Raw genomic sequence first — 20,608 nt, forward strand, 5'->3', positions numbered from 1 at the left:
CTTAAATTCTGCTTTTGGTTAATCAAATAGCTGAAACTACACGTTGCAGAGTAAAACAAACTCACGCTAATCCACGGTGGCTTGACGAATGTGTGTACGTAGGTAAAACGAGAAGCACGTGTCAACCTCTTGTGTTTCTCACGGAGATTTCCTTATCCTTGACTTCTAGTAGATGTTGGTTCTGATTCACAGATATATATATATATATATATATATATATATATATATATATATATATATGCCACGTGGCACAGTAGGAAGCCAAAGCCACGTAAGGCCTGGATTACGGTGCGGTGTCCCTAATCTACAATATTTATGTCGACATTCTATAATTCTATCCAATAAGATGCCTCCTTTCTTTATATTACTCTTGTTTATATTCATACGTTAATGTTTACAGCACGAGAAGACTATCTCCATCGTGTTCGTGAGAGGCGGTTTCATATTGTTTCCAGTCCACTCTCGCGACACTTCCTGTTGCCCCATTAGGCCGCTGCTAGCACTCCTGCTACTTAACGTGTTCCCGCGCCGCTTAACCTGCTCCAGTCCCCAAGTTTGACGGCACTGCCCACCACCTATTTATACGACCCAACTCCCCTTCCTTGTTCTCCACTCTTTAGTTCTCTGCCCAACGGAACCCTTTCTCTTCTTGTGCTTTTCTCATCTTGCCGCTGTTTCAAGCTCTGATGGCCCTGGAAACTTCGGCACCGGTGCCGGCTTCGGTGTTGAAGTCTAGTGTTGCTGAATCGAGAGAAGCGGCGGTGGCGCCGCAGCAGGTGGAGGGGTGGGCAAAGCGGAAGCGGTCGAAGCGTCACCGCTTCTTTGATCACCACTCGACCGAAGAGGAGTACCTGGCGCTCTGCCTCATGATGCTTGCCCACGGCGGTGGCGAAGCCGGTCAACGCCTCCCGTTCCCCACGCCACCGCCGCCACCGGAGACAAGGCAGAAATACAAGTGCTCCGTCTGCGGCAAGGCCTTCAGTTCCTACCAGGCCCTTGGTGGCCACAAGGCCAGCCACCGGAAGCCCAACATCCCCGGCGGCGGAGCGGAGGAGGTGGACTCTATCGGCTCCACTGTCGCCAGCACCATCTCGTCGTCGGGCGGCGGCAGTGGGAGGGCGCACGAGTGCTCGGTGTGCCACAGGACGTTCCCGACGGGGCAGGCGCTGGGAGGCCACAAGAGACGCCACTACGAAGGCGGCGCCACCGCTGGAGCCACCGGAGGGAGCGGGGTGACGACGCTGGAGGCGGCGAGCTCGGGGCCGAGGGTGTTCGATCTGAACCTGCCGCCGCTGCCGGAGTTCGGGTTCGAAGCCGCAGAAAGTTGGTGTTTGGCGGCGGCCGACGACGAGGAGGTGCAGAGCCCTCTGTCGCTGAAGAAGCCGGCGTTATCGATTTCAACTTAAAAGAAAGGCGGCGGTCGCAGGTCGCTGAAGAAGCCGGGGTTCTCGATTTGGACTTACAGAAAGAAGGCGGTCGCAGAAGATCCTGCGACCGCCTTTGTTTAGTTTATTATTATTTTTTAAGTTTTGGGTTTGGAATGATGTCATAATTATTTGTTGGTGTACAGGGAATTACCAATTATTTTTTGTATACTGTTCACAAGATTTGTATCTTTTTCTTATTGTGTTGGTTAGAGATAATTATAAGGTTATTATCATCACTTTTTTAGAAGGTATGGATTCTGACTTGGCTCTTCATGTCGTTAGCTTATGTTATAGATTAATATTAGTTTCGAGAATATGGATTCTGATGAGGTGGGTTTTGGTGAGGGGATCGGAAGGGAAGGTGGGAGGAGAGAGAAGAGTTCCTTTGCTTCTATGCTCGCTGCTGTTGAAATGAAACAGTGACGGAAGCAACCGCCATAACACTAAATTTATGAAAAAGATAACAAAAGTTTATTTTTGTAGCAAAAGAGAAACAAAAGTTATTTCATAAGATTTTCTAGAGAGGAAATATTTTTTTAGAGGAAATTATCTAGAAACTAAATTTCTTTCTTTTTCTTTCATATAATATAAGAATTAACATTAGTTTGTAGAACCTTTAAGAAAGAAAAATAAAAAAATAATTCCATGTAAAATTAATAAAAAAAAGTTACTACCTTAAAGAAAAGTTGAAAAATTCTAAAAAAAAAAAAAGAAAACTAGCAAAACTAAACATTCCATGTGATTTTTTCTGAAAATATGTTTTTTGGTAAAGTATAACTAGAAAATAGTTTTTGGGATTATTCTCCTTACAGCCAGCGAGACCGAACAAAGAGGCAGCATGGACGGATCGGAATGGAAAAAACTTTGGAAGCTCCGAAAGGTGGCGGTGGAGGTGCCGTGTGGCAAGCGTCTGAGGTCACTTTTGGTGCATTTAAAACAAAGAGGTTTGATCAATGATCTAATAAAAGCTTTGTGATGATGTGGTCGATGATAGCTGCAGACACGGTTTTGCTAAGTTGGCTGGCGTCCAGGATTTTGGCCTGGATGTTTCGTGCTGGGTAAGGTGGCGTTCCTAGAATTTTTCAACTAGATATTAATATTCTTAACGTTATTTCCTAACAAAATATCAATATTTAATTGTAGAAAGGTACAACATTTCTAGCATAATCTAACTTGATGAAGAGAGAAAGGGAGAGGTTACTTGTCTAGCCTTCAGATGATATACTGGCTTTAATTCCTCGAACAAACGTAGAAAGAATCACAGAGAGAGAGAGTGGCCCAGTTCTCCACTTACTTTTTAGCACATCTTCACTGACGTTGGTGACTCCAACTAGGCTCCACACTGGCTCCTTGTTTAGCCTTTACATGACACCAACTTGAGGTGGGTCCATGCACGTATGAGGGTGGATTGGATTGGACGTGGCAGGTAGTCGGCAACTAAAATAGTTCTCTCTCGCTGGCCGGTGGATCTGCTATGAATTTGCTTCATGGAGGTGGAAATTTATGCGGTGTGGTGTGTGAAGTGGGTTTGCTTGGAAACGCTTTTAATTGCAAGTCAATCGTCGCAAAGTCATGTTGATACGGATTTCGGGTCCCATGCCAATTACTCGTGGTGTAAATGGTCCGCCAAGAAAGAAATAAAAGGAAGATCGAGTCTTTGAGTTAGAGAAGCTGGATACCACGCAAAAAATGAGTTGTTAAGAAGAAGAACAAGGTTTAGTAAGGATTTAACTTTCATCCCTTTGTCCTACCAAGATCCAATACTCAATTACATTTATGTATTGTAGGTTCCAACTCTTGGTGAAATTAAATATATATGTGTCATACAAAGGAAAAGAGAAATATTGGATTAAGGTGGTCAATTTGGGATTAAACTTCTATAGTCGGACAGATTATGAAAGAAATTATAGTTGGACATATTTTGAAAACGTCAATCAAAAGATGGGTGGCCATGCACGTATAAATACTAAGAAAAAAAAAAGGATAAATCCTAAGGATATTTGAACAGTTTAGATAAACATTATATAACCGCTTTTTTTTTTTATGGATATCTCAATATATGCACGTGGCAAGATGGTGATGATCTGACCATAATTCCTTCCATAATCAGCCTGACTATAGAAGTTTTTTCCGTCAACTTGGGAGGCTGGTTTAGGTCGAATAAAATTTGGTTTATAGAAAAAAAGAAAATCCAAATATGGCTTAGACTTTATCAACAAATGCAAACCTAACTCAAAGCTAAAATATTTTATATTATAGGAGTAATTAGAAAGTAGCAAATAGTGAGTTACCATAATATATCGATCTTACATGCATTCTACTTGAGAGTAGATTATTGCTTTGGTTGAGCAACTGAAGTTAACAGATGGTCTATCTAGTGAACCAAGTAAAAGCTGGCTAAATTTTTGCCTGCCTAGATACCAATATTCTCAATTTTACTTTTGACTCGAACCAGCCATATCAAGTGGGTAGTCCAAGATGCCCAACCCAAACTTGATCAATCATTTGACCAGAATTTTGTTGAGAAAGGCCGACCTAGTCTCAAATTTGTAGAGACTGGTAGGTCCTGATCCAGTTGTGCTCCTACATGGATCATGTATCATGTGTCCAAAATACTTAGGCAAGTTAAACTTGCAATTTACTAGGGGCACGGCAGCCCATCCTACTTGACTAATATCAATGACATGGCTCCTTACGCGTGAACGCTGAATGGATAGATATAAAATTAAGATGACTCATTAATATAAATGCCAAATACCAATTAAGGTTCCATCACCTGATGATCAAGTCCAATTTAGTGTCCAATTGGTATAGCCATCACAGGGCCGTTGACGCGGTACTAAGAAAATGATGCTAGTCGAGGAGCGTGAGTCACAAAAAGAAACATGGTTGCTCCTTCTCCACCCATGGGTCCACCACTTCTACGTCACTAGGGCCATTTATGGTCTCGTTCTGGCCTGACTAGAGCTGAAAACACTTGGAATGTCATCCTGATGGCTTCTCTTTGGGCCATGGGGTCGGCTAGGAAAACAAGTGGAATGGTTCTTTCGAGAAGGTATTGTCTCACAGTGTTGCACTCGTCTTCAATGCTTATGAATGCCCTTTATTTAGGAAGTCAAAGAGTCGAATAGGACTTTTTGAATGAAGCCTTCCATGGCTTAGAGAAAGGAGAACAGTTTTCTCCATTCCCCCTTTGACGGCTTCTACTGTGCCACCAGTTGCTTGGAAGACACTTTGGTTTTAACCTAACGCGGTTTGGAATAAACTTGATTCTTAGCAGACAGCTTTCATGGTCTTCAATTCGTGTAGACCATACTGACGCCGGTCTTATCAGAAGCTGATGGGAAAAGACCTAGACCAAGAGATGTTAATCTTGTTAGAAGAATTAAGAATTCATTTAATTATTCCTGTAGGATTAGACTGAAAATCATGTTTCCGAGATTAATCTGTCCAAATCCAATCTAAATTCTAGCCTTTGGACTATAGAAATAAATAATAATAATAATAAAAAAATTATGAAGATATTTTTCTTCTTTCCACAAGATTTGAACTGTGTGATATTTGGTTGATACTGGGCTATGTTTAAATGAATGGCCCAAGTCATGAATCTTATAGGATTTGGTTAATATTGGGCTATGTTTAAATGAATGGCCTAAGTCATCAATCTTATATAAATATCGAGACATACCTTCAATAATTATAGTAGTATAAGGCAACATCCCAGCTTGACTCAATATCATTGGCACTATTTCTTCTACAAAAAATGAACTAACTAGCATCGAGTGCTGTAGATTTATGTAATTGATTACAAAATGTTCAAAAGGCACAAAATTTTTGGCAAATTACCTTTACAACATGGATAACTTGGGTGCCAATGGGATTTTACCATAAATCCTCTTGAGGTTGAAACTAACATTTTTTTATGTTGGTTAAAGACCAAGAGCACGCGGAGACTCAGAGAAAGCGAAGAGTGATCAGAGAGAGAGAGAGAGAGAGAGAGAGAGAGAGAGAGTAGGATCTCTAAACTTAAAAATGACTCCTAATAGATTGATGGCAAGTCAGGAAAAAAAAAAAAAATAAAATGGACCAAAAGTTAATATGCTTATGAATAAGATTTGTTGAGCTACACAAATACACACGTATATATACACATGCGTGTGCATCTATATGCGTGTATATCATTTGAGTAATGTGTGCCAATTTTATTTCTTTATACTTCAAAAGTTAGCAATACTTGATATACATGCATACATACATACCTATACACACACACATACATACGTACATACATATATACTGTTAAGAGAAGATAAAAAATGGAGGAAGCTTTAGTAACAAATGCCAATTTTATTTCTCTATCAGAATTGCTTGTAATACTTTGCACAACTAACAATTCTAGATGCATACTACATAGAATTCTTTTATAAAATCTTATTCTTTTTATGTTATTCTATATATATATATATATATATATATTTGAGAAATATGATGTGAGTGCTGCTATCCCGAGTCGAACTAGAGACCATTTTTTTTTTGGGGTAAAAAGAGACCATCGTTTCAAGGATAGGGTGTATGCTTGCCGAAATAAGTTTGCCTGGCATGATTCTCTTAACTGGTGTTTGGTAGGGATATTTTTTGCACTTTTGAAGGAATAGGCTTGTCCGATAGAATATGTGCGTTTTGGTATTTGGTTCAAGAATAAGTGTGTAACAGCCCAGGTTCTTGGGTCTGTAAACCCTTGACGGCCTATATAAAAAAAAAAAAAAAACAAAATAAAAATAAAAGAAGAAAGCCGATGGGAGGAGGAAGACTCCTCATCGGAGTCTTCTTCTTCTCCTCTAAGAGTCCAAGTAAGGGTAGAAAATCTTCCTTATAAAACTCTCCTTCCCTCCCTTAGGTATCTACAAAAGGTATTTTGAAGAGATTTTAAGAAACTTGAGGGATTTTTTTCAAGAGGATCCGTGAGTTCTTAGATGGGGAAAAATGAGGTCGTCAGAGTTCGTCTCGACTGTCGGAGCAAGGTAAGCTCCTTTCCTACTCTTCTTCCTTCCTAGGCATCCTTCTTTTGCTGGCAACTGACGGCAAGCCGTCGAATTGGAGAAGAACAGGGCCATCCCTGTTTTTCTTATGTTTCTCCCTCGTGTGCCACCGGCAACAGCCACCGTTGGGGCTGTCACCGGGGCTGTGGATGCATCGCCGTTGGCTGCTGTCGGAGGGTGGCCGGAGTCGGCCCTCCTTGGTCGCATGAGGGTGAGAGGAGATGGAGGGGGACGATGCCCCTGTTTTGGATGGGGAAAAGGAAAAAGAAAGAAGAAAAAGAAAAGGAGAAAGAAAAAAAAAGAAAAAGAAAAGAAAAGAAAAAAAAAGAGAAAAAGAAAAAAAAATAAAAAATAAAAAAATAGAAAAAAAAGAAAGAGAGAATTTTCTCTCTCCTCTCTCTCCTTTCTCTTCCTCTTTCCTCTCTCCTCTCTTTACCTTCTCTCTATATTTTCTCTCTCTAGACCTTTCTCTCTCCTTATGGATTTTATCTCTCTAGTGTCTTTCTCTCTCTAATTTCATCACAAATCCTAGGATAAAATTGATATGAAAATAAGATGATCTGAGATTACTCCGAAATTCATGCGGTACATCTGATCCCAGTCCGATCCTATTCGAAATTGTAACACTTGATTCATATTGAATCATCCTGATATGACCTCTGATGATCTCGACCATGATTGCCTCATACGAAGGATACGAAGATTCTCTCTCCACTTTCTCTCTCATCATGAATTTTTTCTCTCTAGAAGTCTTATGGATTAGTGGAGTATCCAGATACTTAGACAAATCCTAATTTTGGTTAATCCTGAGAGAGATCCTAGATTTATGGATTGATTATCGGATAATTTTTTTCATATATAATTTTTATATTTGATTAGGGTTATGAAGAGATGATTGTCTGCATATGATATCAAGTGGAATATTTTGTTAAAGACATTTATAAATCAAAGAAGAATATTGATTTTTGGTGCTTGGATCAGTCACCGGTAAAGGTAAGAATCCCTGTACATGATCATCATTATATATGTTATTTTATCGTTGATTTTATCCCATTGATTTTGCATCGTTGGATTTGAGATCGATGAATTTATTATATCTGAGACAATGTTATTTATTTATGTGATTTTGAGCATGAGTATGTTATATCAATACATATGTATCAGTGATTGATGGCATGATTATATGGGTATGATATATTTATTACACTGCAAAATTTGAATTGATTAATAAAGTCAAATATTATAATTTCATGAAAATAAAAAAAAAATATGGTTTGGACTGGCCTTGTCATGTGGAATAGCCTGCCAGGAGCTTATGCCTGGGACAGCCCCCACAGGCTTATGTGTGAAAGAATCTGATCCGAGAAAGATCATGAATGATTTGATCCGAGAAAGATCATGGCCACTTTGATCCGAGAAAGATCATGAATATTTCGATCCGAGGAAGATCACAGAAATCGATCCAAATAAAAGATCGTCGCATGATCCTGATAGTCCAAAGCCAAAGTCAAAAAGAAAGGATTAAAGACGATGTGATAATAGAAGAAAATAGAAAGATAAGACATTAAACAATCGTTGAATAAAATTGTTTCACTTATTAACATATGATAATACATCTCTTTTGATAAAACAGATAATCTATAAATGTTTGCAGTATTCTGGACAGTGAACATCGACTTTTATGTGTTATTGCTTATCTTTATTTTTAGATTATATTATTATATTAGTGTGATATGGAAATTTTTACTGGACTGTAAAGCTCACACCCCTTCATCTTTCTTTTCTTCTCAGAGTTACAGGATGCTTATGATTGGCTATGGCTTGAATTTACGGGTGAGCAGAAGGATAAATAAGAGTGTCATAGTATTTGATCAGAGAATTGAAGAAATTTAAATAGTAATTATGCAAGATTTTATGAATTATTGTTGAAATAAATTATTATGGTTGATAAGGTTGTAATAATTTAATTTGGCCTTGCATATTCTTTAGGGCTTGCTCTAAGGAGTGTGCGACCATCACGTATCCGACCCGGGTGTTGAGTTCGGAGCATGATAAAATGGTATCAGAGTTTAGGTTATGATCATTGGGGATTATGATATAAGTGATTAGGATTTGATAAATGATATTAGAGCTTAATTTTAAGTCACTAGGGATTATGAAGAGATATCAAAACTTTATGCATGATCAATAGGATGTGACAGAGTGAAATCAGAGAATATGATAAACAATACTAGAGCTCAGGTTTAAGGTCACTAGGGATTGTCATATAAGTGATATCAAAACTTTGAGATTATAATCAATAGAGTATGATTGATAATATCAGAGTTTAAGATTATGATCATTAAAGGTATGATAGAATGATATTAGAGTTTCGGTTATGATCACTAGAAAATATGATTTAAGTGGTATTTGAGTTTAATGTTATAATTATTCAGAATTGTAATTTTAGTGATATCTGAACTTAGGTTATGATCATGAGGAATATGATAGATATAAAAGAGAAGATTCAATATTTAGATTTTGAATCAATAGATATTAAGATAAAATTTATGCATAAGTGGCGTATGATGTCCATAATAAAATTGATGAGTTATATCTTGGATTTCAATTAGTAGGGTGGCCTGAATATAAGAAAAGTTGACCTTAGAAGGAAGTGGGAGGTATTGATATGTTATGTTGAGTATACTCGATGATTTTGGAATGCTAAACTTATATGAAAGAAAATCATGATAACTTTTCTGATTTTGATATTAATTATCTGAGCATTACAAACTTTAAATTTATCAGAAGAAAGTTAGGATATGGTATAAGAAGAAATTTTATCATATGAGAGAGAAATATTTTTGAGCATTGAACCTATAAGAGAATCATATATGAAACTCAATCTTAGATGAAAAAAATATACATGAATTTTATTATGAGAATATGAGATACACATCTTGGTGAAATCTTTGGTTACTCAAAATATCATATTCTGAATATGATTCCTCGATCTTTCAAGTTGCATTAAATTTCAAGTCAAAAGCTTACTTTTCTAAGTGGATCAAAAGTATTTTGATATTATTGTTAATTTAAAAAAAAAATTTATTTTGTCAGAGTATGATATATATGTTATGATGAAATCTTTAATAATTCATATTACCATCTTCAGATTAGATTTTTTTTTTAATTTTTCTTGTGATTGTTGAAGATAGTGAAGTGTATTAATTATTCAAGTCAAAGTTTGAATTTTTTTTTTTAATTGAACTAAGACATCTTGCTAGTGATAAATTTTGAATGACTTATACAAGGGACAAGATTTTGTATGGATTTATTGATTAATATTAAGGGTTGTGATGAAGGGAGCTCTATAAAAAATAATCAAGTTGATTCTACTTAAGGATGTTGGCTTGAGTTCTTCTAGTTTGTCAAGTTTTTATTAATTCTTTTAAAAATAAAGATTGATTTTGAAATTGTCTAAATGATGATAAGGTAAACCGAAGGTTAACTCAAATTAATTCTAGACATATTGGATTCTTGAGGAGTGATGAAGCTTATGTAATAAGTTCAAACATAGAAGGTGGATGAAGATTTAATTTTGATGTGCTATGCCTAAGAAATAGTAATGACAAGAAAACCTTAAATTTTATCCTAAAATGTATATGAAATCTGAAAGTTGGATCTATCTTTGATTGATTTAATATACAAAGATATTTTTATTTTTGATAGACTCAAATAATTTGATAAATTAAGATCAGAGTGCGCAGCAAAAACATGATGGATTAAATTGATTTGAAATATTAATCTTTTAAATCAAAAGATATTATGATGGAATACATTAGTTGCAAATAAAGAAGGATTTTATTGATAATGAAAGGATACTATAAATTTTGATCTAATCTGATCATAGTCGGATAATTTTTGTTAGTAGGTTGCTTCGTTGTAGATAATGCCAAAAAATTTTAGATATCTCAAGTTTATTAACAGCTTGATAGTTTTGATATTAGTTCAAATTTAGAATGTCCTGACATAGATCTCATATTTTTTTAAAATTTAATATTGTTACTTGAACTGATATAGAAGATTAAGGTTTTCTTAAGATGAGAATCTACATATAAAATTTGTTGGAAGGTCAAGAGAAGAAAGAAATCGATGATTGTGAAGAGTGTCCGATATTTGGCCTTTATTTATTTTTCTATCATAGGCAGTCTGAGATAATTATAAATTTTGAGTGAAATATATTAGACAAATAATGGTGGTATATTAATACAAGTTTAAAATATTACGGTTCTTCAAAAAAAAAAATTTGAGAAATCAATAAGAAGGGATGAGTTTGAGATTTCAAATAATTTTTGTTATAATAAGATCACAAGAAATAAATAATATATAAGATATTATTGTAAGCTTGAGAATGACATGAAGAATGGATACTTGAAATATGTATCTCGAACGATATAACTTAATTTCGAGGATGAAATTTTTTTTAAGGAGGGGAGATTGTAACAGCCCAGGTTCTTGGGCCTGTAAACCCTTGACAGCCCATACAAAAAAAAAAAAACAAAAATAAAAGGAGAAAGCCGATGGGAGGTGGAAGACTCCTCATCGGAGTCTTCTTCCTCTCCTCTAAGAGTCCGAGTAAGGGTAGGAAATCTCCCTTATAAAACCCTCCTTCTCTCCCTTAGGTATCTACAAAAGGTATTTTGAAGAGATTTTAAAAAATTTGAGAGATTTTTTTAAAGAGGATCCGTGAGTTCTTAGATGGGGAAAAAGGAGGTCGTCGGAGTTCGTCTCGACCGTCGGTGCAAGGTAAGCTCCTTTCCTACTCTTCTTCCTTCCTAGACATCCTTCTTTTGCTGGCAACTGATGGCAAGCCATCGAATTGGAGAAGAACAGGGCCATCCCTATTTTTCTTATTTTTCTCCCCCGTGTGCCACCGGCAACAACCATCGTTGGGGTTGTCACCGGGGCTGTGGATGCATCGCCGTCGGCTGCTGTTGGAGGGTGGCTGGAGTCGGCCCTCCTTGGCCGCATGAGGGTGAGAGGAGATGGAGGGGGACGATGCCTGTTTTGGACGGGGAAAAGGAAAAAGAAAGAAGAAAAAGAAAAGAAGAAGGAAAAGAAAAAGAAAAAGAAAAGAAAAGAAAAAAAAGAGAAAAAAAAAGAAAAAGAGAAAAGAGAAAGAAAAATAAAAAATATAAAAAAAAGAAAAGAGAGAATTTTCTCTCTCCTCTCTCTCCTTTCTCTTCCTCTTTTCTCTCTCCTCTCTCTACCTTCTCTCTACATTTTCTCTCTCTAGACCTTTCTCTCTCCTTATAAATTTTATCTCTCTAGTGTCTTTCTCTCTCTGATTTCATCACGAATCCTAGGATAAAATTGATATGAAAATAAGATGATCTGAGATTGCTCCGAAATTCGTACGGTAGATCTGATCTCAGTTTGATCCTATTCGAAATTTGTAACACTTGATTCATATTGAATCATCCTAATATGACCTCTGATGATCTCGACCATGATTGTCTCATATGAAGGATACGAAGATTCTCTCTCTACTTTCTCTCTCTAAAATTTTCTCTCTCTTCATGAATTTTCTCTCTCTAGAAGTCTTATGGATCAGTGAAAGATCTAGATACTTAGATAAATCCTAATTTTGGTTAATCCTGAGAGAGGTCCTAGATTTGTGGATTGATTATCGGATAATTTTTTTCATATATGATTTTTATATTTGATTAGGGTTATGAAGAGATGATTGTCTGCATATGATATCGAGTAGAATATTTTATTAAAGACATTCATAAATCAAAGAAGAACATTGATTTTTGGTGCTTGGATCAGTCATCGATAAAGGTAAGAATCCCTGTACATGATCATTATTATATATGTTATTTTACCATTGGTTTTATCTTATTGATTTTGCATCGTTGGATTTGAGATCGATGAATTTGTTATATCTGAGACACAGTTATTTATTTATGTGATTTTGAGCATGAGTATGTTATATCAATACATATGTATCAGTGATTGATGGCATGATTATATGGGTATGACATATTTATTACACTGCAAAATTTGAATTGATTAATGAAGTCAAATATTATAATTTCATGAAAATGAAAAGAAAGAGAAATATGATTTGGACTGATCTTGTCATGTGGAATAGCCTGCCAGGAGCTTATGCCTGGAACAGCCCTCACAGACTTATGTGTGGAAGAATCTGATCCAAGAAAGATCATGAATGATTTGATCCGAGAAAGATCATGGCCACTTTGATCCGAGAAAGATCATGAATATTTCGATTCGAGGAAGATCACAGAAATCGATCCGAATAAAAGATCGTCGCATGATCCTGGGAGTCCAAAGCCAAAGCCAAAAAGAAAGGATTAAAGACGATGTGATAATAGAAGAAAATAGAAAGATAAGACATGAAACAATCGTTGAATAAAATTGTTTCACTTATTAACATATGATAATGCATCTCTTTTGATAAAATAGATCATCTATAAATGTTTGCAGTACTCTGGACAGTGAACATCGACTTTTATGTGTTATTGCTTATCTTTATTTTTAGATTATATTATTATATTGGTGTGATATGGAAATTCTTACTGGGCTGTAAAGCTCACACTCCTTCATCTTTTTTTTCTTCTCAGAGTTACAGGATGCTTATGATTGGCTATGGCTTGGATTTACGGGTGAGCAGAAGGATAAATAAGAGTATCATAGTATCTGATCAGAGAATTGAAGAAATTTAAATAGTAATTATGCAAGGTTTTATGAATTATTGTTGAAATAAATTATTATGGTTGATAAGGTTGTAATGATTTAATTTGGCCTTGCATATTCTTTAGTGCTTGCTCTAAAGAGTGTGCGGCCATCACGTATCCGACCTGAGTGTTGGATTCGGGGCGTGATAAAGTGGGAATAGGGAAAGCTAATAAGCTGCATTTAATGCACCACTCAGCTTAACCTCAGTTTGCATTTTATCTTTAAAGGCCAAATTGCCTTTTGAAATTTTGAGTGTTTATAAAGTGGGTAAGGGGAAAATAGTAATTGAAGGAAATAAGGATAAGCCAATTCAACGTATAAGTTTATTTCACCATTTTGGTAGAATGGATTTGTACTGTAGTCCTAATATCCCTTGCATCGTCGAAAAAATAGGCTTATTTTGTGGAATAGATGGGTTTTGATATTTGGTTGAGGAATAAATGTAGGCAATAGGTGGAGGGAATAAGCTGAAGTTAATGCACGTTGAAATTCATGGCAGCTTAGATTTTGTCGTCAAGATCAAATTGTCCCATTAAATTTTTGTATTTAGAGTGGAAAAGAGTAAAATGATAATGGAAGGGAAAAGAGAATATATGTGCCAAAAAGGACCTTAAGAAGCTGAATTTCCAAGGTTCATGGAATTTTCTAGAACCTTATGGATTTGGTTAGAACATGCTAGACTTTGCAAAGGGAAGCTAGACATTTTCTAGCCCTTGCCTGTAAAAAGGAGGGAAAGTTCTAGAGTGATATAGAAAGATTCTAAATGTTAGATTTTGTGACACTTATACATATTCATAGCCATTCATTGTATATAATGGTACTCATACAAAGGGGAGGCCTCATTTGGCCAAAGCAAGCAAGCAAACAAGCCTTCTAGAGAGTTTCATGGTGCTGTACAACTTTCTATTTACTCAAAATCTTTCTTTTGTCCTCTTCCACCCTTAGAGCGCTTCCAACTTACAGTTCTAGCTTGATAGGCTGACTTAGAGGCAGGTATGAGCATGCAAGACTACTAGGTGTTGCATGGTGTGCTTGAAGAATAGGAAGCTCATAATACTCCTTTAATCAAAAGTACTAGGTGTCAGATGTCAATGATGAAACATTTGGGCTTTATTTGAAAATAATGAAGCATTTGAGCGATGTACTTTAGCTCAAGAAAAAAGTAACTTCATACTCCTTTAATCATAAAGTAATCCTTAGTTAATATAAATTTTGAGTTGTATTTAATTTAAAAGAACGATCATATTTTATATTGACGGCCTTGGTTTGTTTGTTCTTTTTTCATCAAAGTCTTGTGGGCTGTGGGAAATGCGAAATCTTTGACAATAGAGGTGAAATTACCTAGAAAATCTTAGGACAACATGGAGTGTTAGCAAACAAAGTGGGAAAGGAACAAGATGAGGGAAAAGAGCGACGTGATGTAGTGAGAGGCCTAAGACCAGGCACAGCCAACCAAATCAACATTGCTTCACCCTTGTACCACCATTCATCTCTGACACCTGCTGAGCCAAAAAGAACCTTTCAATCGGTCCACTACCAAGCAAGAAGAACCATCTTCTTCTTCTTAATGGGCTATCTCTGCCCAATGACCTTTTGAAGATGACATGACATGAATCCCATTTCGAATACCTATGTTTTGGAAGATCAGAATAGCTTTCTAGCATTTCGAGCTTCTGGTATGCTTCAGCAACTTGATAACCAAGGAGAGGCTGACAGAAGCTCTGTTACGGCAATATCCCATGATCAACACTTTCACAATGCAGTACACAGGTTAGTGTTTATATGTAACCAAAGGAAGGTTAGCTTGGAAAAGATCGAGAGAATAAAATTTGGACCCTGATCATACTAACGGTGGAACATTTCTCTAAATAAAACAGTAAAAATAAAATATCCCACGATATGCAACTACTTGCAATGATTTTTTTTTTTTTTTTGTATTTAAGTAAAAATAATAAGATGACTAATTTTTATGTATAAAAATTTATTGTTATAAAATGAATGTCTGGAGCTATTTTTCCTAATACTAGAATTGTAGGTTAGTTTTGCTCAAGGTAAAAGGCTATCGACCTAGATAAAAGGTTTACCTTATTGTTGGGCATTCGGTTGGAACCGAATTAGTTGCATCCATTTGCAGCCCGATTCGATAAATTTAAATTAAAAATAATCTCATTAATAACTCAGAGTCTAATTAGCAACCAACCGATACAACAAGAGCATTTTATTCTTATCTCTCAAATAGTAGGATTTACTTTATATAAAGAGACTGATCTTTGGATTTGAGTGTGATAAAAAAAAAGTTAAAATTCATGTGCCCCATGTAGGGTGATGGAAAGATCAATTCCCACACTTCTATTGTTATCATTGAGATTTAGAGGCTCTTGTACGGAGATTATTGGTTTAGTTTGTTTGTAACCCTACTTACCATGAATATTGAGATCGACATAGGATTGTTGTTGAGAAAAAAAGGGTGTGTGATTTAATCAATTCTGAGCCAGGACAGATCGTATAGAGTCATGATGTATTTTCATTAGACAAGATCGGATATATCTTTCCACCATCCAACATTGGTTTAGAGCCCCAAAGGTTAAATTTATGATCTTTGTTTGACTTTTAGTATGTAGTAAAAGTTGCATGGAAGAATGCTATATTATCTTTCTCTCTTTATGTCCTTTTTATCCGAAAACTCTCATAGCCTAACACCTTTTACAATGGAAGAAATAATATTTTATAGATTAAAAGATAGATTTTTTTTTTGATTGGATAAACCTTTTTATACGGTCATTATTTTATTTGGATGTTGGTACCATTGGAAAGCTCTTAGGATAAGCTTTCCAATAGTATATTATATTCATTTTTTGAATTTATGTAATAAAAATTGTATTTTTTTCATTCTATTTTAAAAACCCATCCGAGAAAGAAGATGATCATGTGGGGACACATGATCGCAACGCGGGCGCTTGGCTTCGCATCTCCTTTTTGTTTCTATCATGGCTTTTGGTTTGGGATGGTTAATTAAGGCATTGACCACCTTTTCCCAAGACCAGTAATTTTAGAAAGAAAGTTTTGGTTTTTTTTGGGCTGTGTATTAATGCATTGTAGTAACATCTTGCAAGTGTATGTCAGACTGATCATTCACCCTAAATAAAAATAAAGGGTTGTGTGTGATAGTGCAGAACAATCTAGCACTATGCTGAATGGCCCATCGTATTTGCAAAATTTACTTTTGGGTTGGATGCCCAGATCATGCACACCCGCATTGCATACTGCTATTGTGTGCATCTACATATGATAATACGCAGTTTGATCTTGTATTTTGATAGTTACCAAAAGTGTACTAACCAGACTATAAAATAGCACCTAAGGATATTATCAAACATGATTCACTAGTTGAAGTTTGCTGGCAATAATTTGACTGATCAACAGTAGGTCCCGACTGTAATTTGCTTCCTTCCCAACTCATGAGAATATATGCAAATTAATATGATGCACAATGAGAATATGAAAACATTCTAGGACATTGTGTGCCATTTGAAACTTGAGGAAGAGTGCCTTGAGGCTACTAAACCCTCCAATGTTGTTGAGACTAATCCATGTAGAATATTTAAGCCCAAGTGAAAGAAAGTTGATAAAGCACTAGAGAATGTGGGACCTCATTTAAGAAGGAGAATAATACCAAAAGGAAGAGAGCAAAGAATGTTGGCAAGAAAGATAAGATCAAGATGCCTTGCTACAATTGTAGATGCTGGGATACTTCGCTCGTGAGTGCATTGAGCTGAAGAAGGTATATTTTAGTCTTAGTAGTCATAATTCTTACATTGATTATTTTGTTGTATCTAGTGTGCTTGTTGGTGAATCTCTTCCTATGTGGGTTATAGACTGTCACGCCCCGAACCCAACACCCGGGTCGGATACGTGATGGCCGCACACTCCTTAGAGCAAGCCCTAAAGAATATGCAAGGCCAAATTAAATCATTACAATCTTATCAACCATAATATTTAATTTCAACAATAATTCATAAAACTTGCATAATTACAATTAACATTCCTTCAATCCTCTGATCAAGTATCAACGGTACTCTATCTATGCATCCGCTCACTCACAAATCCATACCATAGCCAACCATGGACATCTTGTAACTCTGAGAAGAAAAGAAAGATAAAGGGGTGTGAGCTTTACAGCCCAGTAAGAATTCCCATATCACACTGATATAGTAATATAGTCTGAAAATAAAGAATAGCAATAAAATATAAAATCTCATGTTCAATGTCCAGAATAATGCAAACATTCATAAATTTGCTGTCTTGTCAAAATAGATGCATCATCATATGTTAACAGGTGAAACACTTTTGTTCAACAATTGTTTCATGTCTTATCTTTCATTTCTCCTTTCATAATCACATGATTTTTAACATTTTCTTTCTGGCTCTGGACTATCCAAGTCTATACCTCAGTCATCATCCGGATCGAATCCACTTTAAAAAGTCTTTCAAGACTGTCCCAGGATGAGCTCCTGGCCGGCTGTCCCACGTACCAAAGCCCGTGAGAGGCTGTCCCAGGCATAAGCTCCTGGCGGGCTGTCCCAGGCATGAGCTCCTGGCCGGCTGATCCACCTGTAAGCCAGTGGGGGCTGTCCCAGGCATAAGCTCCTGGCGGGCTGTCCCAGGCATAAGCTCCTGGCCGGCTGTTCCACATGACAAGGCTAGTCCATACCATATATCTCTTTCTTTTCATTTAATCATTATGTGTTGATTTCATCAATCAATTATGTCTTGCATTATGATCAATTCAGATATGTCATATCCATATAATCATGCCATCAATCTCTGATACATATATATTGACATAACATACTCATTGCTCAAAATCAAATAACAGTATCTCAGGTATAATAAATTCATCGATCTCAAATCCGACGATGCAAAACCAACGATGCTAGACCAACAGTAAAATAGCATATACATAATAGTGATCATGTACAGGGATTCTTACCTTTACCGGTGACTGATCCAAACACAGAAATCAATGTTCTTCTTTGATTTATGAATTTCTCTAACAAGATATTCCACTCGATATCATATGCAGACAATCATCTCTTCATAACCCTGATCAATATAAAAATCACATATATGGAGAAAATTACCGATAATCGATCTGATAACACAAATCTAGGATCTCTCTTAGGATTAACCAAAATTAAGATTTACCTAAGTATCTGGATCCTCCACTGATCCATAAGACTTCTAGAGAGAGAAAATCCATGAAGAGAGAGAAAATTCTAGAGAGAGAAAGTAGAGAGAGAAAGTGGAGAGAGAAACTTTCGTATCCTTCCGATGAGGCACTCATGATCGAGATCATCAGAGGTCCTATCAGGGTAACTCAATATGAATCAAGTGTTACAAATTTTGAATAGGATCGAACTGGGATCAGATTTACTGCACGAATTTCGGAGCAACCTCAGATCATCTTATTTTCATCTTCAACTTTATTCTAGGATTCATGATGCAATCAGAGAGAAAGAAAAGATCCTAGAGAGACAAAATCCGTAAAGAGAGAAAAAAGTCTAGAGAGAGAATCTAGAGAGAGAAAATGTAGAGAGAGAAGGTAGAGAGAGGAGAGAGAAAAGAGAGAGAAAGAAGAGAGAAAGGAGAGAGAGGAAAATTCTCTCCTTCTTCTTCTTTTTTATTTTATTTTATTTTCTTTTATTTTTATTTTTTTTTCTCTTTCTCTTTTTCCTTTTTTTTTTTCTTTTCTTTTTCTTTTTCCTTTTTCTTTTCTTTTTCTTTTTCCTTTTTCTTTTCTTTTTCTTTTCTTCTTCTTCTTCCTTTCTTCTTTTCTTCCCGCGGCCTCCCTTGGCTGAAACAGGGGAGGACCGTGAGGTCCCCCCCTCGATGGCTCGGGCTCCGACGGCTTGGTCGGAGATCCGGCAACAGGTGGAGGCGGCGGTGAGCAATGGACGGCCGGCGGCGAGGTTCGGCCGGCAAAAAATCAAAAAGAGATCGGAAAAACAGGGGATTTCTTGTTCATGAATTTTCCGGCAAAGACGGTGGCCGACGGCGAGGCTTTGGGCCAGGGGAGAAAGGGAAGAGGGAGAGGAAGAAGGGGAGGGGCTTACCTCGAGCTCCGGCAGCCGAGAAGAACTCCGGCAATCTTTTTCTTTTCCATCTAAGAACCCGCGGATCCTTTTGAAAAAAAATCCCTCAATCTCTCAAAATCCCGTGATAAAAACCTAAAGGAAGGGGAAAGGGGATTTTATAGAGGAGGAATCCGGTTTTTACTCGGATTCCCCACTCCTTTTCACGGTGGGAAGAAGACTCTCAACGGGAGTCTTCTTCCTCCCAATTTCTCTGTTTTTTTTTTTTTTTTTTTTTTTTCTGGGTCGTTACATTCTCCCCTCCTTAAAATAATTTCGTCCTCGAAATTAGGTTATGTCGTTTGAGATATCTATTTCAAAGTATACATTCTTCATGTCATTCTCAAGCTTACAATAATGTCTTTTATTTCTCATGATCTTGTTATAACAAAAATTATTTGAAATCTCAAACTCATCCCTTCTTATTGATTTCTCAACTTTTTGAAGAACTGTAACATTTTAAACTTGTATTAATATACCACCGTTATTTGTCTAATACATTTCACTCGAAATTCATAATTATCTCATACTACCCCTGATAAATAAAGATCAAACATCGAGCACTCTTTACCATCATCGATTTCTTTCTTCACTTGATTTTCCAACAAATTTTATATATAGACTCTCATCTTAAGAAAAATCTCAATCTTCTATATCAGTTTGAGTAACAATATTAAATTTAAAAAAAATATGAGATCTATGTCAGGACATTCTAAATTTGAACTAATATCAGAACTATCAAGCTATTAATAAACTTGAGATATCTAAAATTTTTGGCATTATCTATAATGAAACAATCTACTAACAAAAATTATCCGACTATGATCAGATTAAAATTATTCTTTATTAACAACTAATGTATTCCATAATATCTTCAGAATCAAAGAATTAATATTTCTAATCAATTTAACCCACCATGCTTTTGCTGCGCACTCTGATCTTGGTTTATCAAATTATATAATTATATCAAAGATAAAAATATCCTTATATGTTAGATCGATCCAAGATAGATCCAACCTTCAAATTTCAGATAAAACTTAGGATAAAATTTTAAGTTTCTTTATCTTTACTACCTTCGGGTATAGTATATAAAAATTAAATCTTGACCCACTTTCTGTGTTTGAAATCATTGCATAAGTTTCATCACTCTTCAAGAATCCAACATATCTAGAATCAATTAGAGTTAACCTTAGATTTATCTTACAATCATTTAGATAATTTCTAAATTAATCTTTCTTTTTAAAAGAATTAATTCTAACTTGACAAACTA

At 36.1% G+C, this 20,608-nt stretch overlaps 1 protein-coding gene and 1 long non-coding RNA gene across 2 annotated transcripts; one reads left to right on the forward strand and one right to left on the reverse strand.

Annotated features, from left to right (window-relative positions):
- Positions 1 to 472: 472 nt before the first annotated feature.
- LOC105060714 (zinc finger protein 1) lies at positions 473 to 1,660 on the forward strand. The gene has a single exon (XM_010944523.4). It carries the CDS (start codon positions 687 to 689, stop codon positions 1,404 to 1,406), a length of 720 nt encoding a protein of 239 aa, XP_010942825.1. The 5' UTR covers positions 473 to 686; the 3' UTR covers positions 1,407 to 1,660.
- Positions 1,661 to 17,097: 15,437 nt separating this feature from the next.
- On the reverse strand, positions 17,098 to 19,931 carry LOC140853359 (uncharacterized). The gene is made up of 3 exons (XR_012136360.1): positions 19,321 to 19,931; positions 18,198 to 18,310; positions 17,098 to 17,346 (listed from the first exon to the last, which is right to left on the reverse strand). It is a non-coding gene; the product is annotated as an uncharacterized lncRNA (long non-coding RNA).
- Between the last annotated feature and the right edge of the window lie 677 nt (positions 19,932 to 20,608).

The sequence above is a fragment of the Elaeis guineensis genome, chromosome 13 (genome assembly GCF_000442705.2).
Source record: "Elaeis guineensis isolate ETL-2024a chromosome 13, EG11, whole genome shotgun sequence".
Taxonomy (NCBI): Eukaryota; Viridiplantae; Streptophyta; class Magnoliopsida; order Arecales; family Arecaceae; genus Elaeis; species Elaeis guineensis.

Bases quoted from the DNA above. Each gene is read 5' to 3' on its own strand.
- LOC105060714 (XM_010944523.4), top strand. From the start codon at position 687: ATGGCCCTGGAAACTTCGGCACCGGTGCCGGCTTCGGTGTTGAAGTCT.